The following is a 16,082-nucleotide window of genomic DNA, read 5'->3' on the forward strand; positions in this document are numbered from 1 at the left end:
GAAAATTGTTGGTGTTTCAACCAGTGCTTATTACCAATTTTCCCTACAATTTATTTATTTATTTTGAATATGTGTATATATATTATATTTATTAATATCCAAGACAAGATAATAAACAAGCAGATCGAAGATGAACCTTGTGGTCCGGTAATGCTACGGCGTCGTAAAGGCGAGGCCGCGGGTCAAGTGTTGATGCCTGATGATGGCGCTCGCTCCGCTTTCCTATTTGCTGGACCCCACACCGTACGAATCAGAATCACCACCAAACCCCCCGAGGTGATCCCCCTAACAATATGGCTTTTTGAAGCCAAGACAGGGAGGGGATTGGAGTAGAGAGTGGAAGAAGGAATGGCCATGGCTCTTCGCAGACTATCATCCACCATCAAGAAATCAAGTCTAGCTTTTACTAATGGCGGTTCTGTTTATTACAAGGTGACGTGAAATTTCCAATCCCCTTAGATCTACTCCCCACTCGTGATCATTTCCATTACTGAATTCGTTTCCTCTGCTTCTTCCCTTTCAAATTCGATTAACCTCTTATGTATTGATTGGTTACAGTCTTCTTTCCAAAGTGCAGCAGCACAAGAAAAGGAAAAAGCTCGTGTAGCTGTAAGCCATTAGTCTCATTTTGTGTGATCCCGCTGCCGGAATGATTTATTTTCTATGTTTATTTCATCTTGATCTCGCGTAACAAAAGGAACATATCGCAGTGGATAAAACAGCTCAACGATCCTATTGAAGTTGTGGATCCGGAAGCCACAGACATAATTGAACACGAAAAAGCTCGTCAATGGAAGGCATGTCAAACTGTTCTTTCTCCCTTTTCTATCTACGTGATGTAACCGAGTGATGATGGATCGGAGTTTGAGTGAACAATGGTTTTGTAATTTTTGAGCTAAAGCTATATGAAACAATCATACGGGAAACTATATTTTCTTACGCTGTCGAATTGGAAAGCTTAGTTCTTGTGAATTTATGTTTGTTTATGGCTTTATGAGTATCCAGGGATTCGAACTTATACCTTCAGAAAACTTCACGTCAGTGTCAGTGATGCAAGCTGTTGGATCGGTCATGACTAATAAATACAGCGAAGGGTATCCCGGTGCCAGATACTATGGAGGAAATGAGTACGTGGTTATGCTTGTCGATGATAACTTTAAGAAATTCATAGATTGGTGTTTTGAATTTTGACACATTCATTCAGGTACATTGACATGGCAGAAACCTTGTGTCAGAAACGTGCATTAGAGGCTTTTCGGCTAGATCCAGCAAAATGGGGAGGTACATACGTCTATACCTTTCCTAGTATTTCTTCTCAGTTTACAACACTAGTTCAATCTTATGTTTTCTTGAGGTCTTGTGTACTTTGTTTTTAACAGTAAATGTGCAGTCATTGTCTGGATCCCCTGCTAATTTCCAAGTTTACACTGCATTATTGAAACCCCATGGGAGGATCATGGCTCTTGATCTTCCACATGGAGGGCATTTATCCCATGGCTATCAGGTAACAGTATTTATTTTCATTATCAGTTGTTCTAATGCACCAATGTAAGAGCAACTTAGCAACATATTCTGAATGAATAGCATAAATTTTACGCGTGAAGTTGGAAAAAATAGGTGCTTATATTTGTTACATGGATTCGCCTCAGGTAGGAAGTAAAGTTTCTTTACTTTACCGTCTAAAAGCACTCCTGCCACAAGTTCTGAGTTGTTATGTGAAGATAAACTATTCTTATTGATAACCATAAATTTTGGAAGTTTGTGATGCATTATCAATTATGAACTGAAATGTGTAATTTGCGGCCAAGCATGGGACAAAGGAGCATCCAAATAGCATTCCAGAGTCTAGTCTTCCTGTATGTTCAATATGATCACCACTTTAGTTAGTATAGGTTCAATTATTTTCATGTTACTGTCCATTAGGAACCAGTTGCTCCTGTTCGTCAAAAAATTTCTCCAGTTTAATGCATCAGGAACTTTCTGAGTATAGGATTAATATTTCAGGGGCTGTGGAGTTGGGTAAATATTTGGCACAGACAAGGAAGAATTTTGTATTTTCAGTTCTTCTCCAAATTACCTTCTCATGCCAGAATATTTATGATCTCTATATTTACCAAGCCACATCATTTTACCCCTCAACCCTACCTTTACTAAATTTTTCCACACTATCTGAATGCTGACTGCGTCATTTGGTATTGTCTGTTCTCTGAAGCACAGTGCAACTACCCTATGGCATAATGTCATTCCTAAAGCTTGATAAAATACTTGTGTTTGTATGAGCTTGTGTGGAAGTCCAGATTATTGTGGATCTTTCTGCTTCTTATGTTTGTGTTTTGAAATGATTGGAGCAGGGTGTTTTACTTATATACCTAATGATTTATTTCCGCATGCAGACTGACACTAAAAAGATATCAGCTGTATCAATATTCTTTGAAACAATGCCATACAGATTAGATGAGAGCACTGGCTATATTGATTATGACCAGGTTCCATTCCTCTTTATCTTCTGTGGATATTATCATTTAATTCAGAGAGAACTTTCTTTGTGCTGCTGCTATTTATTTACCATCACTGCTATCTTTGCCAATGAGTTGTCGTTTCTGATTTGATATTTAATCATTTAATTGTAGGCTGTACGTTTAATCTGGGTTAATTTCTTTACATGGTATTAAATTCTCGAGCCTTCAATTTCAACTTTCCGCTTTTAATGAATTTTAAGTTTTAATGCTTATCAGATGAAAATAGTTTTGATGTGTTGTTATGATCCTTATTATGTGTCCCTATGCCAATGCATGCTTGTTCAGATCTTGATGAAACACGTCCAGTTGAGACCCTGGTTCAAACTATTTTGACCTCTCTGGCTCAGTGCCACAGCATCATCATTCTTTCCAGTCTAAATCATTACATTAAGAAATTGGGTAAAGAGTTCTGTGTGCATGATGAATTGTTGGGTTTTACAAAGGTTCTGCTCTTTCATGCATGCTGTTCAGTGGCTCAGTACCACAGCCTCATCATTCTTTCCATTCTAAATCATTACATTAAGAAATTGGGGAAAGAGTTCTGTGTGCATGATGAATTGTTATATTTTACAAAGGTTCTGATCTTTCAAGCATCCTGTTCTCTTAGACTTGTACACAATGATTTGAACTTTTTACTTCCTTCAGATGGAGAAAAGTGCTGCACTTTTTAGGCCAAAACTAATAGTTGCTGGTGCTAGTGCTTATGCTCGCCTTTATGACTATGCACGCGTCCGCAAGGTTATTATATATCTGCACTTTTGCTTTTTAGAAAAGATCTTTAGACATCTTCATGCTCAACAAAGATTGATGGTGGTATTGTATTTTTTATGCTTGCTTTTTTATAGGTCTGTGATAAGCAGAAGGCAGTTATGTTGGCTGATATTGCACACATCAGTGGATTGGTTGCTGCTGGTGTTATTCCTTCTCCTTTTGATTATGCAGATGTTGTGACAACCACAACACACAAATCACTTCGTGGACCACGTGGAGCTATGATCTTCTTCAGGAAAGGTGTGAAGGAGATGAACAAGCAAGGACAAGAAGTGAGTCTTAAATGATAAATGTAATGTTAAAATAAGAAAAAGGGAATTAAAAAGAATATGTGAGGGCTACTCTATTTGCAGTAGCTGCTATCCCTGTAAGACTACATTTGTTAAAATGCTGTTTGAAAGTAATTTATATGTCTCCTTAGATTATTTCAAAGTTGGATGACATAATAACTTCTTCATGAACTGATTTCCTCACTCTTCAGGTGTTTTATGACTTCAAAGACAAGATAAATCAGGCTGTTTTTCCTGGGCTTCAAGGTGGCCCACATAATCACACGATCACAGCCTTAGCAGTTGCACTGAAGCAGGTTTTTTTAATTGCTAGCCAAGGATACATTAGTACCATTGTGGTCTTGTCATATATTTGTATGGAAGGCTAATATCATTTTGGCCCCATCATTTTTTATAGCTACAGATATGATTAGCAGTGTCTTGCTTTTTTGAATTGCCAGGCTCACTGTTCAGTTCTTTTTCTGTAACTCTAGGCTATGACGCCAGAATTCAAGGATTACCAAAAGCAAGTTCTCAGTAATTGCTCAAAATTTGCACAGGTAAACGGAGCTTGTTTTTTATTATGCTCGCTAGTGCTTTATAAAGCTATTGCAATGAGTCAATTCTCATTAGCTGTATCCTCTAATTTGTATGGTTTGGCATTAACTGTTACGGTTGACTCTTTGGTGTTGATTGGACTCCAGAGTTTGATGGAGAGAGGCTATGATCTTGTGTCTGGTGGAACGGATAACCATTTAGTGTTGGTGAACTTGCGAAACAAGGTAAAGGGTGTGATTCCTTCCTCTGGCGATTTCTTGCTAATTAACCTGTCCAAAACGACCTTCCTACGGCTGAATATTGATTTTGGCCAAAAACGAATGGCTGAATATTAATTAGTAATCACAAGCAATGATTAGTGATTGATTGTTATGTGCAAAATACTTTGATAGAGTTTGTCACGAGTCTCACATCGGAGAGTCCCACAATTAGTGTGGGGTTTATAAGTTCAAGGGACTCTCTCTCTCTTAACAGGTTAGTCTTTTGAGGTTGACTCTTCCTTTAGGCTTGTGTTTGTCAAGAGTTTTATAGAGTAAAGCCTATCCGTGAGAGTTAAGAGGAAAAGGGTATTGTGTGACATACATACAATTGTGTTACCGAACCTTCAAACAAATGAAGACTTCCCTAACTTGTGTGAAATCAACTTGACATGATTCTTATATTGATTAATTTAATGCATGCGATAAACCTATAATAATAGAATTAATTGGTCATATATTAAAACATGTCAACTTATTTATAATGTTTGGTAGGTGTTATTTATATTTTGGTTAAAATACTCTTTTTTCAATGAACGGTTAAAATACTCTTTTAATCCTTGTAGTTTTATTAAATCTTTAATTTGATATTTGTAATGAATTCCTTACTAATTAAATTTTATTCTGTTGAATTTTGTTGACGTCATACGTTGCATCACATGTCATCAGACATTATAATTTTATGTTGTGTTCTATTTGACAGGGCATTGATGGTTCCAGGGTTGAGAAGGTGCTAGAATCAGTTCATATCGCAGCTAATAAAAATACCGTTCCAGGGGATGTGTCTGCCATGGTTCCTGGAGGCATTCGTATGGGTACAGTCTCTCTCTCTCTCTCTCATCTGTTCTCTCGTTGTTGGTTCTGTGATTACAAGTTGAAAAGATGATCATGTGGTGGTGCTTCAGGAACCCCGGCTCTCACATCCAGGGGCTTTATTGAGGAAGATTTTATGAAAGTAGCTGAATATTTTGATGCCGCCGTCAAGTTGGCCTTAAAGATCAAAGCTAATGTACAAGGTTCCATTTCCATCTACTCACCTTCATTTTGTTTTGTCGTGCATCAGATAGGTCTAAGGTTTTTGACAATTCTGAATGCATAGTAAAGTATTCTTAGTTGCCACATTTGTTCGCTCATTCGTTATTGGTCTCTGCAAGTTCAGGAACAAAGTTGAAGGATTTCGTGGCAACATTGCAATCTGATGCTCAAATTCAATCCGAGATTGCTGATCTACGCCGTCAAGTAGAGGACTACGCCAAACAGTTCCCTACAATTGGTTTCGAGAAAGAGACGATGAGGTACGGCGAATGAAGATGGCGTATGGGATGGCGTGTGCTTTCAGCCTCCCGGATTACTCGCCCGGCCAAATGCTGGGCATTTGTTGTGATTAATGGGCGCAATAATGTCTAATTTTGATGAGGTAATGTCTTTTTCGTGGAGAATTATATGAAAGGATCTTTTCACATGACTATTGATCCGTTAAAATTAATCATTCCCCGTATTTCAAAATAATTGTTTATTTACGCGTGTTAAGAAAGTTATTAAATGATTTAAATTTATATTGTAATTAAATCTACTGTTATTTGACTAGAATATCCTCATTAAAATACATAAAGTATTAAAATTAATGTTCAATTGATTTATATTTATGAAAAGGATAAACTGATATAAAAACAATTGGTGCTTTACTAAAATTTTGAAGCGGCAAGTCCTTGGAATATAAAAACAATTGGTGCTTCACTAAAATTTTGAAACAGCAAGTCCTTGGAATATTTTAATTTTAACTTATCTAAATAATAATCATGTTCTCATTCGATATTTTAATTTTTTTAATTTTTTATATTTGACTGAGTTATAGCCAAAAAATTTTTGTTTACTTCTGTTGCATGCCTTTTCAATTTGAAATTCATATTTTGCACAATTCTGCCAAAATGCTTTTTTTTTTAAAAAAAAAAAAAAAGAAATCCTGCGCGAAGCTTTGCACAAATTTCCTGCAAGATGCACTGATGTCTATGCTATGGGTTAATCATTTTTAAAGCTTACCGAAATGCTTTTAAATTTAAATTACAGAGTTTGCTTTCTTAAATTAATAATTTAAAAAATATTTAGATTTTCTTTTCATGTGTAGTTGAACCTAGTTTTAGAAAGGGGAAAAAAATCCTAGTAGTTTTATTTTATCCCCTCAGTTTAGTTTTATCAGAGAACAGAGATCACAAAAACAAAAAGCTAATTGTTGCTTCAAAACTTGAACAAGACTAGAGTTTTTAACTTTTTGAAAATTAAAATTTTAACCCAATTATTCTCAAAATTTCATATATAACAAATTAAACTCGCATATTTCTTGAAGGGCCATTGGGAAAGACACCTACCTACATACCATGTATTTTAACTTACATATGATCTGGAATGTTATCTGTTTCATAAAAATTAATTCAATAATATAATAAATTTCATCAACATTTTAAAAAGAAATTAACATTAAAGTTAGCAATAAAATATTAAAAGATAATATTTATCCCGAAAAGTTATGTCAATAAATTCTTCCCCTTGAATCAGAGGCACTTATGTGGTAAGCAATATTGATTTTATGAATTGACAATTTAATGCCCACGGCATGGAATAAGGATCAATCAATCAAACAATATTTATATATGAAAACTCGGTATATTAATAACGTTCATATTGTACAATAAGGTCACTACCCTTGAGGGTTGAGGATCGATTATAATGGCGGAAGTAGAACTACAAAACTGATATTACAGGTCAAACGAAAAAGCCAACAGCACAAACACATATACTGATAAATCATGTATATTCATCGTCGTGATGGCTGATAGGTAAATTTCTCTCTCTCTTTCAAAGTTCGAAGATGTTCCCCAACAAGATTTTCCTTCTCTCCTTTTCAACTAGAGCAGATGTTAGAGGTGAAGAAACTACCTTTTTTTGCTTCTAGTCTTGGAGATCTTTGATTTGCTTGCTTCAAGAGGCGGTTTCCATATTATATCCTCAAGATTGCTACAAAAAGTCTTGTAAAACTGCAAAACAGAGGAGGGACAGCTTTCACAAATTATGAAACGGTGGGGCTCAACTAGTGACGAAAGAATTTCTCAGAAACTGACCTTGAGGTATTCACCCACATCTCCAGCTGTTTTTTGAATGTCCACCATTAAAAATGTGGGAGCAACTTCAAAAATCTGTACCGGCAAGAAGGGGGACATATGAAGAAGTGAATTAACCTGTCATTTAAATGTCAAGAGGCAGTTGAAAGTTGAGTAGGGGCTTAGAAACTTACTTCCAGTATCACCGAAAAATAAGAAGTCTTGTCTGCTGAAATACCCTCTACTCTCATCTGACAATTTATACCAAGATTTTAGATGACATTAAGAACTTTAGGTAGAGTTTATTTCAAATAGATATTAAGTTCAGATTCCGCGGATTTACGTTGACTATCAACGGAAATAAATAGGAGTGAACAATGCCGCATCAAAGAATCTAGAGCAACAAAAGTGGAAGGATTATGCAGATTACAGCATCCCAACCTTGTAATTGCGAATATGAGTCTTAAATCCCATTGATTGTGCCACAACTTCCATACTTGATAAAACCACCTTTGCTGGCTTTCGAGTGATAAAGCGTGTTTGGCAGTTCACAGAGTCCTGCAAGGATGTTACTAAAATAAATGTGCTATTATAGCCCTACTTTGAGAAAATATCAAGACTCATGACCCAACTTAAAAGGACAGTATGTAGGAGGTACAGCTATATTTTTATCACAGCATGCCCTTAGGATATTGCATGACTTTTTTTTTTCAATATTTGTGCATAATTATTGAGCCAGTGCACGGCAAATTTTAAGGAAAGGGTAAAATCAAATACCTGCCGACGATCGAAGAGTGATGCTAGGTTTAATCCTTGAGACAGAATTATCAAATCAAATGCATTAAGAATTAAAGGACCCATGTCTTCATTTTCACTCTGTTGATTGACTGTTTGATCCTTCGATGACAAAACAACCATATTCAGAAAAACTAAAAAGCTAATTACCATAAGGGTATGAGGAAATAAGAACGCATGCATCCATAATATTATGACCCAAATTACATTATATTTTGTAAGTATAATGCTGCGAGTATAAGGCGGAAAAATTAAGGTGGATTAGCTTTGAGGAAAAAGGAACGAAAGGAGGGGAGAAATTGAATTGAAATGGACAAAATGAAGAATTAACGCATTATCCGAACCTCAGCATCGTCAAAAGCTGCATTTACATCGTCCAAATTTACATCTTCATACTCCAGTAGACTCACAGGAACGTAACCCTTCTTAAACCACTCATCATTTCTTATCTGTTCAACAGTTATGCGCTATATGTATGTACATGCACGTACAGAAAAAGAAACAATTGGAAGTAGACTTGTCAGAAACAACCAGATGCATGAAGCATGAAGCATGATGCATGGATTAAAAATTATAACTACAGTAAAACCTAATCATTAGTACATTATTTGGAAGCCAAAACATTCCAGACGGAAGTTAATGTAAAAAATATAACTACAGGAATAATAGGACACATCCTTGATTCTAAGATATCCGCAGTATCGATACTCAAGGAAAGGACTAAGAAGCATTTGGCGAAACACACTAATGATGAACATTTAACAATAGCTCCTCTGAGTAGAGAATGTATATTTCTCACCAGGCAGTATCAATATGATCAGATTGTCAGGACCAGTAACATTAAATAACAGCTTCCTCAATTACTAATCATGTTAATTGAGCTTAGCCTGAAGGAAAAGCTTCACGAGATAATTTCCTTTCTACATCAGACGTGATATATTTAATAATTTTATGCGTTATTTATTAAACTAACTAACTTGTCGTGAGACTGCCAGATCAATCCAAGAAGAGAATCAATAAATATTGCTGTATTAGCAAGCTAAAAAGATTAGGTTAACTATTTAAAAAAAAAAAAAATCTGCTTCCTAGCTACTCAATGATGACACATTTTAGAACCATTTTCCCCCAATCAACAATAAAGGAAAAACAAACAACAACAACAAGCCTTTATCCCACTAGGTGGGGTCGGCTACATGGATTGCAAGACGCCATTGTGCTCTATCATTTATTAAGCTTTTAGAAATATTATTAATTAAGAGATCACGTTCAACAACTTCCAAGAATGTTCTCTTAGGCCTTCCTCTACCTCTCTTAATCGGACTCAAAGTTATATGTTTCCACTCTTCTCACTGGTGCCTCCCTTGGTCTTCTTTGTACATGCCCAAACCATCTCAACCGATTTTCTACCATTTTTTCCTCAATAGGTGCCACCCTCACTTTTTCACGTATGTGCTCATTTCGAATTTTATCTTTACGTGTATGTCCGCACATCCATCGTAACATTCTCATCTCTGCTACTCCAACTTTATGCTCTTGCTGTCCCGTTAGAGCCCAGCATTCACTACTATATAACATTGCCGGTCTGATAGCAGTACGATAAAACTTTCCTTTAAGTTTATTAGGCACCTTACGGTCACAAATAACTCCTTTAGCTTTTCTCCAATTAAACCACCCAGCTTGAATTCTATGTGAAATATCTCCACTGATTTCGCCATCATTTTGAATAATGGCTCCCAAATATCTAAACTTTTTCACTTGAGGTATAATTTGATCTCCCAATTTCACTTCCAAATTATTTTCAAATAGTCCTTTACAAATTTACAATATAAATATTCCGTCTTACTTCTACTCAGACGAAAACCTTTCGACTAACAATAAAGGAAAAACCCGCAAAGAAAAAACAAAACTAGAGGACATGAACAGTACAAGTGCTTCTGTCAGAGACACTTACCTCGATAGGACGCCATTCAATTTCCATGTCAAAATTAGTCTAAAATGAACATTAGCACTATATACGATGAAGAGCCATGGCCATTGCAATTTTCTTTCCAGGCACATCTCCAGTTTCCTTTACGGAACATACTTTTCCATATACTAAACATGCTATTAGCTTTGTAGATCCTTGTTATAGAAAATGAACCACATCGGACTTATGATTCTATATTCACATAGCGTTAAATCATTAATGGATAAGTTGAGATTGTAAATGCTGTGCTATAAGACTTAATTTGTTCGTTCAATACTTACAGTCTGAGGATTTGGGTCCAGAATTCTATGTATTAAAGATTTTGCTCCCATTGGAAACCACGCTGGGCATGAAAACTCTGCTCTATCAATCTGCATGAAAGGGTCAGGGAAAGTCAACAGCATCATAGGAATAATCCAAAATTCTTTTTGATCCAAGCATAGTTTAAAAGAAGCAAACATTAGACAGAGGAATACTGCAGGAACTTGTAAGAACTGCAATTCCCATTCCACGCCCAAAATCTGTGCCACTCACAATACTGTTTCAAAGAAATGAATAGACAGACAGGCGCCCAAATAGCACTATTTATCACGACAGAAAAATATATACCAAAAATGTTTGAATTCATGCCTTACTGTATAACGTGGTAAGATCAAGTTCATCAAAGGGAAGATATCCAGCCAACAGAACATAAAGGATAACGCCACAGGACCAAACATCTGCCATAGCACCATCATAACCCTTGTGACTCAGTACCTGAGGCCAAAAATGCAATGCCAGATAGAGAAGCCAGCATCAAAATAATGAGTATCTTCAGTAGACATGAAGTCAAATTTAGTTAATCAATTTGCTAATTGCTACCCTTACATTTACCTCAGGAGCTACATAATTTGGTGTCCCACAGGTCGTCCGAAGGATACTAACCCCCTGTGAATTTTTCCCAGGTGTCATGGCTTTCAATAAAATTTCGTCTGCATGAGTTAAAGTCAGATTTAAGTCCATTTAGTAACAATCTCACCTGTTCTGGTAATGCACTCAAACCAAAATCTGAAATCTTCATATTTCCTTGTGAATCAAGCAAGAGATTTTCAGGCTGCGGAAGGGAATTACACCGGACGGTTAAAATACTATCATGAATAAGAAAAACGACAAACTTCCACATCCCAATCAATGCAAACCTTTAAATCTCTGTGATAAACTCCCATGCTGTGGCAAAAGTCTACACCATCAACGAGCTGTTGGAAGTATCTTCTTGATTCAGCTTCACTAATACGCCCATGGTGTACCTGCACGTAAATTTTATTTTCATAATCATTATTTCCAATATCTTGAACAAATCAGAAGAAAACCAGAGTAGAGGGCAAGAGGCTACATAAAACAGGAATCTCTGAACTGCTTACTATTTTATCAAATAATTCGCCACCTGTAATGAACTCCAAGATGATATAAATCTTAGTACGGCTTGCTAGAACCTGAAAATAATATTTCACGAGAAAAAGGAGATATTGAACTTGTTGCAGAGTTCATGAAAAATAGCCAAGCAGACCTTTTATGACCTGAAAAAAAGGAAAAAGGAAAGAAAGCAACGCAGGTCTGAGATCCAGAAAATATCACATGCCTCGTGGAGACGGACGACATTTGGATGTCTAACTAGCTTCATAATAGAAATCTCCCTCTTGATCTGTGTTATATAGAAGAGCTACGCGTAAATTAGAGAGTAGAAACTATAACGATGACAACCAAATCGTGAATCGGTCATGCAATTTCGAGTGGCTTAAAGTGACTCGTTGGAACGTCAATGTAGTCAAAGTGTTAGCCATGATCAAAATAACAAAGGTTCTTTTTTGGCCGGAAAAATAAGAGGTTAAGAAGTCAACTTTCTTATGTGATCAGACTGCAACAGAGCTTTTTATACATCACATAACCGAAAACTGTTATATACCCTAGTAATTTAAGTTCAAGTAATTGTCATTTTACCGCCAGGGTACCATGTCCAGTTGTCCACAGATTAGAAATTAGAACTAGCTGTTCACCAATTTAAGTTACTGTTCTAAATCCTCTCGTGGCGAAGCACTTGCTCCTAAGTTATCAAGAAACTTGCAAGACAAGCGCAAGCCAAGGCAGCTGACAGACTCAACACAGAAGATTTGGAAAATGACAATAAGAATAAAGTAAATAAAAATTGGCGGGCAATTCAGATAATTCTTAGAGATTGAAAACCTTCTTCTAGAATACTTCGAGTAAACTCTCGGTTTTAAGGTAATCAAGGATGGACAACCCTTTTCCTCAGATAACATTGCTTTTTCTGCCCATGGTTTATGCACTTCCTCGACCAGAAGAATGATTTGAGCAAGTAAATGCATGCATAGAGAGATCTAACTATCTAGAGAATTAAATTGTCAATAATAGCTGAAATTAGAAAATTCACACTACGTACCTGGTCCACCATTTTGTGCTCGATGATAGTGCTGCGATCGAGCACTTTCATGGCGACGCTCTCCCCGCTCTCTGTGTTCTGAGCGAACTTCACTTTGGCAAAGGTGCCCTCCCCAATCGTCCTCCCAATCTCATACTTTCCCACTTTCCTCACCACCATGGCTCTCTCTCCCCCCCCCCCTCCTCACTGCACAAATCTCAGTTCCGGCATTGCAACACACGCAACAGTCAGAACTCCTGAGAGGCTGTCTGGAATAAAACTTTACCAAACCAACAGACTTCTTGCTTTTCGAAGTATTTAATTAATTTGAGTGTTGGTGAGGAATATAGATGGGAAGATTTGAAAAAAAGGAAGCCACGTTGACAGACGTAATAGCCAAAGTTGGTTGGTGCCTCATAGGATCGACGACGAAGGAAAAATATATATTCTTTAAAAAATATTTTAAAAAATGCCCCGAAAAAAGGATTCCTGGCTGAGGAATTTCTCGGTCGGGAATCTAAGAAAGCCAAGAGAAAGAAAAATGAAAAAAAAAAAGTCTGGAAAATGAAATACAGGAAACAAAGTTGAAACATTACAATTTGGGACTTTCAACTAGAGAATCATTTTCTTCTGACCAAAAAAAAAATTGAAAATCATTTTCCGAAGTTACAGTGGGAAAAGCAATCAACTTTATTACCAGGGGCGGTGCGCGAGGAAAAGGTAAAGAACTAGTAAAAACGAAGCTTTGCAGTTTTCACAACTTGTTGTCACGACTTTAAAATTTCTCTATCGTTAAACCATATCGGTTTTAATGTGATCAATCTCTTAATTTTTATTAAGTTGGTTGAACTCTTATAATATAAGCAAAAAAATTAAAAAACTCAAACATAAGAGATGAGAGAACTTAAAAGCTTTATTAAAATGTTTTTTTAATTTGTCTTGCTTCACTTGTTTACAAATGGGAGGGTATTTATAATCTTTCTTCTTATTCTAGAGTTTTCCTACCTGCTTAATAGATAGTGGAGATCAATACAATCCTACGGTTTACATTCATCTTTTAGAGTGTTTCGTAAAAATATTTAAATATTTATACGGATATTTATAGACCAATCTTTAAGATATGTGTGAAATATTTTAGAATATCTTAGAATATTTTAGACATCTCTACATCCCTTTCTAAGTTTCTAGAACGTTCTAGAAACTTTTAAATTTTTTTAGATATTTCTAGATTGTTCTAAATACTTTCAAAACATTCTAAAACATACTAAATTCTTCTTGAACGTCTTGGACTATCCTAAAAATCTCTGCATTGTTCTAGATGTCTCCAAAAGCATCATAACCTCATGATTTCTTCTCTTTTTAAACAGAGGTTGTGACATTGTGCTTTTATATTCCTTTCAACATTTTATAAACTATAGCCCCTGACATATATAGGTGGGGGAGCTTTTTTTTGATACAAGATTAGGAAAAATTGTGCAAAATTAAGTTAAATCAAGGCATATAAGAGTGTGACATTTTAGTGAAGGTTTGTCAAAAATTGAGATGTCATCATTGTCATTCAACGCTTGATGAGCAAGCCAATCTGCATAATTGTTGGTCTCTCTAAACACATGATTGAAGTTGATAACCCAGTCATTCATGATGAGACCTTTGATTTTCTTTATGGTTTCATTAAAGGGATAGTCCAAGTTGTGATAATACTAAATAAGTGATAAAGCTTAAAGGGAGTCAAAGTAAATATTGACATGGGTGAATTTATACCTTCAACAAAAAAAAAGACCTTTAAAAATGGTTAAGAGCTTAGCTGCAATACTTGGATAACAACCAAAGTATTTGGTAAAATATTTTATCAAATTACTTTAATCATTACGAATGAAATCACTGTAAGTTATAATTTTATTGGTGAAGGTAGAGCTGCAACGTCCAACCTCACCGAGTTAAGTTTAAATAGAATCCATCTAATAAGAGATTTGTCATGGTTCAAAAGCACATTTTCGAGTTGATAGACAGGAGGGTCTAACGAATGAAACTGTGAAAGTGAAGCAGGGGATGTTGCAGTGATGACATGGATGTAACAGATTGGTGGGGTGAGGGGGCGTTCCCGCCTTTTGGAATCATCTACGCTGCTGTGCGAATTGCTACCTTAATTTTCTGGCTATGGAAAATCTTTTGACACGTTAACCCTTTAACAAGAACAACAACAACAACAATAATAATAAAAAAGCGTTTAATGATCAAAAGCATCACGGTAAAAGCCAAAAAAGAAAGTTATTAAGGGCAAAACTTGAACACATGCATTTATTATCATTTTTAATTGTAGAAACAGGTACTAACCGTCTTCTTACATGTTCCTATGCTAAATTTATAAGTAAGTTAACATAATTTTATAAATTAAAATATAAAAATAATAAATTTAAAAAGTTAACTCGTGAGTTTAACTAAATTTTAAATAATCTAAGTTTATTAGTTGAAAATATAAAAATAATAAATTTAAAAAGTTAATTTGAGAGTTTGACACAGGCGTGTTTGCCGGCTTCTTGTTACCAACTTAACGAAATATGCTGGCCCAATTACGGTAATATCATGGCCAAAAGCCTAAAATGATGTTAGTTTCTGATGTTTCCTTAACACAAGCACAACTTACGCTTGCGGACCCAAAAAATGGAGGAAAAAGTCTCAATGCATGGTCCCTTGTGGGGGTAGGTCCAGTTTTCACTCACTCCATTTTTAGATATTGATACTGATAATTGATTGATTAACACGGTGTTAATCTATCGTGCCATGCCACCAGTGTCAATTGAAGTTTAGTTGTATTTGTCCTTCGTATTCGTACACTTTCTAAGGAGTGGACATGGATCAAATGATTAAAAATTAATATTAATAATTAATAATTTAATATATAACAGGTAATTTGTTTGAATAATTTAAAGATTAAAAGCTTGTGCACTAGCCAGCTTATTTTTGCTTGACGTGATACCGTGTTTATTCATGCAAGCTCGAGAGTTTATTACTTGGAATATATAGATGTAGGTCGGCACATTGGTTTCCCTCCCTTTTAATTAATAACAATTTAGTAGTGACAGGGGGCCGGGGACAATTATATATTCTCTAGCAAGATCTACAATATTATTATGTTACCAACTGGTACTGATATCTTCTATAATTATTATGATGATCCGAAACAATTATTAATTATATTATATATATATATAAGGCATATAGTTTCCTTAACCTCCATCATAAAATTTTAAGTTCAGTCAACGACACTAAGTACGGAAGGGATAAATGAAGATAGCTGCCAGGGAAAAAACGTACTGATCTATAAGTCCTTCAAGTTCAAGGATGTGCCGTAAACACGTGCAAAATCAAAACTAACCTCGAAAAGAGAACATGGATCTTGGCATGAATTCAATAGCCTACATTTGGGTTATCGCCA

General features: G+C 35.7%; 2 protein-coding genes across 11 annotated transcripts; one reads left to right on the forward strand and one right to left on the reverse strand.

Moving 5' to 3' along the window:
- The first annotated feature begins 212 nt into the window (after positions 1 to 212).
- On the forward strand, positions 213 to 5,883 carry LOC129303602 (serine hydroxymethyltransferase, mitochondrial-like). The gene is made up of 15 exons (XM_054943017.1): positions 213 to 432; positions 559 to 609; positions 711 to 797; positions 1,006 to 1,127; positions 1,205 to 1,281; positions 1,380 to 1,504; positions 2,394 to 2,486; positions 3,165 to 3,257; positions 3,365 to 3,562; positions 3,772 to 3,876; positions 4,054 to 4,119; positions 4,264 to 4,341; positions 5,078 to 5,189; positions 5,280 to 5,390; positions 5,534 to 5,883. Exons 1-15 carry the CDS (start codon positions 349 to 351, stop codon positions 5,680 to 5,682), a joined length of 1,551 nt encoding a protein of 516 aa, XP_054798992.1. The 5' UTR covers positions 213 to 348; the 3' UTR covers positions 5,683 to 5,883.
- A 1,132-nt stretch (positions 5,884 to 7,015) lies between these two features.
- On the reverse strand, positions 7,016 to 13,033 carry LOC129303603 (CBL-interacting serine/threonine-protein kinase 8-like). Of its 10 annotated transcripts, none has more exons than XM_054943021.1 (15): positions 12,668 to 13,012; positions 11,849 to 11,911; positions 11,631 to 11,702; positions 11,409 to 11,516; positions 11,249 to 11,323; positions 11,098 to 11,157; positions 10,866 to 10,986; positions 10,690 to 10,751; positions 10,512 to 10,601; positions 8,609 to 8,731; positions 8,247 to 8,366; positions 7,911 to 8,027; positions 7,664 to 7,720; positions 7,491 to 7,565; positions 7,016 to 7,406 (listed from the first exon to the last, which is right to left on the reverse strand). In XM_054943021.1, the coding sequence occupies exons 1-15, from the start codon at positions 12,824 to 12,826 to the stop codon at positions 7,305 to 7,307; spliced, it is 1,404 nt and encodes a 467-aa protein (XP_054798996.1). In that variant the 5' UTR covers positions 12,827 to 13,012; the 3' UTR covers positions 7,016 to 7,304. The 10 variants fall into 10 exon arrangements, 9 of the variants coding, with proteins under 9 accessions (XP_054798996.1, XP_054798997.1, XP_054798993.1 ...); XM_054943022.1 differs by having other exon boundaries at positions 10,707 to 10,751; positions 10,861 to 10,986; positions 12,668 to 13,011; XM_054943018.1 differs by having other exon boundaries at positions 10,512 to 10,751; positions 10,861 to 10,986; positions 12,668 to 13,014.
- Positions 13,034 to 16,082: the final 3,049 nt, after the last annotated feature.

The sequence above is a fragment of the Prosopis cineraria genome, unplaced genomic scaffold (genome assembly GCF_029017545.1).
Source record: "Prosopis cineraria cultivar Desert tree isolate PC_DT_omini unplaced genomic scaffold, ASM2901754v1 PC2, whole genome shotgun sequence".
NCBI lineage: Eukaryota > Viridiplantae > Streptophyta > Magnoliopsida > Fabales > Fabaceae > Prosopis > Prosopis cineraria.